This window comes from Populus euphratica, unplaced genomic scaffold, assembly GCF_000495115.2.
Source record: "Populus euphratica unplaced genomic scaffold, PopEup_1.0 scaffold683.1, whole genome shotgun sequence".
Taxonomy (NCBI): Eukaryota; Viridiplantae; Streptophyta; class Magnoliopsida; order Malpighiales; family Salicaceae; genus Populus; species Populus euphratica.
The window spans coordinates 118743-124847 of record NW_011500555.1 but is presented as its reverse complement, the minus strand read 5'-3'; the positions used below and the strand labels follow the sequence as shown (position 1 = coordinate 124847).

General features: G+C 33.8%; 1 protein-coding gene across 2 annotated transcripts; it reads right to left on the bottom strand.

The window, feature by feature from the left end:
• Positions 1 to 1508: 1508 nt before the first annotated feature.
• On the bottom strand, positions 1509 to 5149 carry LOC105115369 (transcription factor bHLH68-like). Of its 2 annotated transcripts, XM_011012229.1 has the most exons (8): positions 4667 to 5149; positions 3960 to 4284; positions 3686 to 3757; positions 3402 to 3467; positions 3084 to 3149; positions 2845 to 2904; positions 2641 to 2685; positions 1509 to 1987 (listed from the first exon to the last, which is right to left on the bottom strand). In XM_011012229.1, exons 1-8 carry the CDS (start codon positions 4840 to 4842, stop codon positions 1859 to 1861), a joined length of 939 nt encoding a protein of 312 aa, XP_011010531.1. In that variant the 5' UTR covers positions 4843 to 5149; the 3' UTR covers positions 1509 to 1858. The 2 variants fall into 2 exon arrangements, with proteins under 2 accessions (XP_011010531.1, XP_011010532.1); XM_011012230.1 differs by lacking the exon at positions 2641 to 2685 and having other exon boundaries at positions 4667 to 5147.
• Between the last annotated feature and the right edge of the window lie 956 nt (positions 5150 to 6105).

The following is a 6105-nucleotide window of genomic DNA, read 5'->3' as shown; positions in this document are numbered from 1 at the left end:
TTATGGTTGATTACGTGAACTCTTGTTATTGCAATCAATTATTTTTTCTTGGTCAATCATAACTCTTAATCTATTTCACTCCTCATGATTGATTTCATCTTTTCTTTTCTTTTTTTTGTTTGGTTGTGAATAATCATTATTTGTATTTGGATAATACATAGATGTTTATTTTTTTATAAATTGTTTTTAAAGTTGTGAATAATCATTATTTGTATTTGGATGATACATAGATGTTTATTTTTTTATAATTTTTTTTTAAATATAGTAATCAATAAGGACGTAACTTATAAAATTAAAGTAGAGTGAATGAAGTAGATAAGTGTTGCAGGTGTGTTAAAAGACCCCAAAAATGTGCTTATTATGAAACATTGATAAGGATCTATAAAATAGATATGGTAGAAATAAATATATAAGATGGATATACTGTAACATAAAAATACATAGAAAAAAAAATGAAACCAGAGTGCTCTTTAATGGTCCTATTAATGTTGAGTTACTTGAGTTTAAGTCGGTGATGAAAATTAAATAAGTTCTTGATGTTGTTTACTTTAAGCCTGAATTTGTATCTCTTTACTGTGTGGAAAAATAACTTTATTCTATGTAATTTTAAAATTTAAAATGTGATTTTTTTACATTATCCAATCATGCATGCTTAGAGGTTTTTACAAGTTGTTTGTGTCTTTTAGTTTTTAAGCTTTCTAAGAGTTTGATTGTATTTTCAGTAAGTCAAAAATATTTGTAGTTATTATTTATCTAGTTTTTTTGTAAATGTTATTTGTTTTGATCTCAATTATGTTATTTTAGTTTATGCCTACTAATGAAGGGGTGTTTAAGTATATAATAATCATTTAAACCATGTATCAAATATTTTTTGGTCAAAATTTAAGTAAAAATCTTTGACATGACCTTTTAATACCCTACTCAATTTTGTATTTTCTTGTGAGTGATTACCTTTTATTTCTTAACTTTATATTTCTAAAGTGGTGAATGAATTTATATCTTTTTATATGTTTAGAGCAGTCAATTCTTTACACGCGTATCTCTTTGATTCTATATCTAAAAATCATGAACATAAACTGTTTTTTCGTGAGTGAACTACTTCTACTTCATATCTCTACCATCCCTGTATCAATGATAAAGATTTGAAATGATTGCATCTTTCTAAACGTCTATGTAACCCTTTATAGATAAAGTTGAAAGTCGAGAGGAGTACGAGGGGATAAGGAGTAAAGAAAGGACCTAAAATGATGCAGATAGAAGAGATATCGAGAGATTTAAAATTTATTCACATCGAAACATATTTGGTCCTAACATAAATTGATTAATTTAGATACCTAAGTTTAAGATCAATACTTTGTTGATATAAATTATTTTGGTTTAATTTATCTATGAGGATAAATAGTCAAATTGTAATATCTTTGCTTTTTGGTCCTTCCAGAATGATAGCTGTAAAACACCCTTATTGCATCCAAATTCCTTCATGAGAATAAGAAAGTAGAAGATAAACGAACAGGAAATCAAGCAGTTACATTTAATAGGGGGCAGAAGCCATTCCACTATTCAACAACATATGAAGAAAGAATGCTAATCCTGGAAAAAGCATTTTGAGATGCATGGAAAATGCTAATTGAACTTCAATTTCAAGGAGCTCTACAAAAATAGCTCAAAGAAAACATCAACAGACAGATAGTGTGAAGCCTGCAAGCTAGAGGGTTCAGAAACAATTAATGGCCATTTCTAATTAGAATAGCATACCATCATGAGCAATCAGCCTTGGAATGTTGCAGCAGAGTGACTGCTCATGATGTTATATCATTCTCTGAAACTTTGAAACGGCCTTGGAATAATATTACATCGGTCAAAACCCTCCTCCGATAGCTGGAGCCCAATAATCGGCACCATTGTCACTTCCAACATGCTGAGTACAGGACACGGGAACCAAGCACAGTCCTCTACTCCTCAAGTCCTTTGGCTGGTTTTGATTATCCTGCAAATATGATCAAATAAATATGTACACATAAATTTTAATAAAAATGCGCAAAGGTACTAACTAATGCTATATTCTTGTAAACAAACTCTTCAAACTATGTAGCTAATTAATTCAATGTTCAAAGGCGTGTGCCCTTCATGTTACAACAATAATCAAGAGTCATAATGAGGGTAAGAATCATGATGATTGCAAGCTAATCTATAGACCAAAACGTGTTTTATATTAATGTAAAATAAGTCAAATGAAGGAGAAATTACGTTTATTAATTAGTATGAAGATATTAGACAAAGAAAAGGAAGCTTCTTGTTAGGAGCTCCTTTATGTTTCCAGGCCGATGTCATTCAACAGCTTAATGGAAATAAAAGAATAGAAGAGAAAAATAATATATATAAACATTATCCTTCTTTCCCAATGCGTCTTTGATTCCCAACTAGTTAGTAAAACCTAAAGTAGTCCCAGATTATGCTCTTAAGTTGATATATATATATATATATATATATATATATATATATGCATAAAGCTAGGAACCTTGCTCTTTCATTGCTATTCATTATATGAATACTAAAATGCTAGTTTTAAGCATATATGCTTTCCGCATACAAACTATCCCTACTTGCTTTATAGAGGTGATGGATCCAATAAAGCGATACCTGATGCATGTCTTCAGAAAATGCACAATTTCTTTCTTCTTGAACCTAAGAAGAAAATCATCCCCCCCGTTAGTTAAACTATCGTTATTTTTTAAACACAATTAGCCACACTTGCCTAGTCACACGTGAGCATGTAAGAAGAGAGAGAGGATCTTGGTACTCTTGCATTGGGAATGAGGAACAGTTATATATGCAAGTACTTACAGATTGTTGCTGGTTCCTCATATTTGGTGAGGCAGTGCCCATGTAAGGGGAGCTAAGAGCCTGCAAAAATCAAGGGGGTGGAGGAGACAGAAAAAAAAGAGAGAATAAGAGATTTTACAACTTCCATAACTAAAAAATTATTAGAAAAGTAAGGACTAATTGAACACTTTAACTGCATGCTTCTCACTGATTCTGAGCTGCTTGCAGAGAATATATATTAGATGTTGAAGAAACATCACCTCAATTTGACCCTGAAGGAATCTGATATACCCAATAGCTTCTAACAAGACTGAAGCTGTGTCAGTCTGCAAAAGAGGAACATATCATCATACCCCAAGTCATCTTTTTTATCTTCTTTAATGTTAAAAGGAGAGAGCCAAACGACTAAAGATAAAGGGCAACAGAGAGAAAAGTTTGATCAGTGCAAAATTTAAAAGGAAAAAATAAATGAATCTGCTTTTTGTTTTTTAACAAATAAAAAAAAAACTTATTGTTCATAATTGATTCTTTCTGTTTAGTTTGCAGATCAGGAAGTGGGGGTTTTATTGTGTATTTACCTTTCCAAAAGGGGAAACCATTTGGTGAAGAGCTGTTATTCTATCACCTAACTTCTCCTTCCTCACCTGACTCCAAGGTAAAAAAAATATATTAGAAAATCATAGAGCACTAGTTAGGTTTTTGATAAAACTATCATATTTTTTTAATAGAAGAACCATAGCAGAAGAATCACACATGCTCAAAGAAATAGACAATCGAGAAAGACACCAGACGCCCACAGACACAAACAGGCAGGCGCGCACACATCGACAGAAAGTGAGAGAGATTCTGTGTGTCATATCACCTTAAGAGGTTGGCTTGAAGAGGGCTGAACCCTAGCCTTCTTACACACTCCACCAGTGGCTGTACTGTTACACTAGCAGAAAAGGGGAAAAAAACAGAAGAAAATTGAGAAACCCAGGTGAAGAACTAACCGAGAGCTGGCTGGCTAGAATTTATATGATTCAACAATTGATCATAAATATACGCTATGAAAATGGAGACTACATATATATATATAAAGAGAGAGCTTAATTACTCCAATAACTTAACTGAAGTTTGCTTTCTATCTATCGTACCTCAGATGACTGATCTGGATGCTGACTTGCCCCATCTGCCTTGTTGTAAGAGAAGTCTAATATACTAGTACTACTACTTAAACTTGTGACGCAAGACCTAGGGGAAGAGACCGGCATCGCTTGTGGCCAAGCTGTGGGCCTAGCTGCCTGAAAGTCTTCTTCTCCATGACCATATAAGTTGCTATTGTGGGAAACCTCTTGCTTTACATCAGCATCTAAAGAAATACTTGGAGACGGATTTAAGATTTGGTCTTCCCAATTTTCCAACTTTTTAGGCTGAAATTGACTCAGACCGTACCTATCTTCATATCCTGACGAACCACCCCTGACAAACAAATAACCAAATTAATGAAAGCTTAAAATCCAGGTCAAGATGATCTGTGATTAGCATGACTGCTAGCTGTATACAAGGAAAAATCCAACAGACACACTCAAGATAAAGATATTTAAGGAGACAAATTTCTAGATCAAAAATCTATTGAAAACTCATGTAATATGTGAAAGGCTTTGAACTTTTAGGAAAAGAAAGGACAAAAATCCAAAAACCAAAAAAAAGGGAGATAAGAAAGATAGTGTGAAACAAAACTGAAATATGATTAGTGGAATAAAAATTTAAATTAATCTATGGATTAAGTGTAGCATGTTACGTATTAACAAGATGAACTAGCGAGAGAGAGAGAGAGAGAGAGAGAGAGAGAGAGAGATACAAAAGTAGTTGGCTCCATGACTGTGGAAGCTCTTGGTTATCAGGCAGAGAATTCAAAGGGAATGGAGAGGATCCAAGTACAAATTGGGAAGGGAAGGTAGATGGAGAAGATGATAACAAAGCAGAAGGTTGCTGTGAAGGTGGATGCATGCTCCACCAGCTAGGGTTTCCTGCCATCGTTAGCTTTGCAGTGATGATCCTCTGCAAAAAACACACTTCAATTCATGCCTTCAAAAGAGAACCATAAAAATTTAAAACTTTTTCCCTAGCTCTTTTTTTTTCGCTTTCTTGATCACTTTGTCATATTTTCTCGTTTATGCACCCATAAAAGCCCTTTGCTAAAGCTTTGAGTGCCTGTTTGCTTTTCTCAGATGAGGCTGAAGAAAACTTGAGCCTTTGTCCTCAAAGAATTTTTATAGAAATGTGGGGTTAAGGAGCTTTACATGTCTCCTTCTCTTTCCTTCTTCTTTCACTCATGTAGTGTTCTTTTTTATTCCCTCTGCTTTAGCTTTATTATAAAGTGGGGCAAGAAAAGCTGGTGGGCAGTGTCTTCAATCCATAAACTAATGGTTTTGTACCAGCTCCCTTGATTTGGGGTAGTACATTGGGATTAATTGTATTGGGAGATAGATATAGGAGAGTTAGAGTGGGATTAGGGTATAAGGACAGTATTTATCAATTTGATATTTATCACGCTTTCTCTTTGCAAGTGCAATAATGCAGGTGAGCGAAGAGAAACACCAAATCTATGTAGACCCAACAATTTCACTACAATGCGAAAGGCTTATTGGAAAAAGTTTTTACCCCACACCTCATACGATATGTACTATCATATATATAATATCACTCAAGCTGCTGCTTTATATTGTGTTTATGAGGTTGCTTTTTGCACATTCCCAAGCAGAAAGAGATTGCTAGGGTACAATACTACGACTTGTTATGCGTCTGTTTCAGTCGAAGAAATTTCCATGAATTTGTGCACACATGATCTGGTCTGCGCCTTAGTAATCGAACCCAAGAAAATTAAATACATTCATCAAGTTTAAGGATGTCTCATGCTCCAGCATTCTTCTAATGATATTTTGGTCAGAGACTTATAATGTGCGCCCCCGACGTGCATTATACTTTACATTTTAGGCAGGACACTATATTATGATTGAAGTACTGCAATATAAGTTATATATATATATATATTCAGGATATAGGATAAGCAGAAAGTGAACGTGTTCAGATGCTGCGAAATTAAATAGCAATGTGATCTTGGATCATATGATTTGTTGCCTTGAAGCATGAAAAAAAAAAAGTACTTAACAGAGAGCAAAACCTTGTTCCAGATGATTTCAATGTTAATGATAATGCAACGGTGAAAATCATAGGATATTGGCAATCCTTAGACTGAAAAAAAAACATTAACAGGCCCACAAATTGAATGTAAATGAT

Excerpts from the sequence above, each read along its gene's own strand:
- LOC105115369 (XM_011012229.1), bottom strand. The coding sequence starts at position 4,842 with ATGGCAGGAAACCCTAGCTGGTGGAGCATGCATCCACCTTCACAGCAA. Across the intron at positions 3,150-3,401 it reads TGGTTTCCCCTTTTGGAAAG|ACTGACACAGCTTCAGTCTT; the intron begins GTAAATACACAA and ends CCTCTTTTGCAG. Across the intron at positions 1,988-2,640 it reads TTTCTGAAGACATGCATCAG|GATAATCAAAACCAGCCAAA; the intron begins GTATCGCTTTAT and ends TCATATTTGCAG.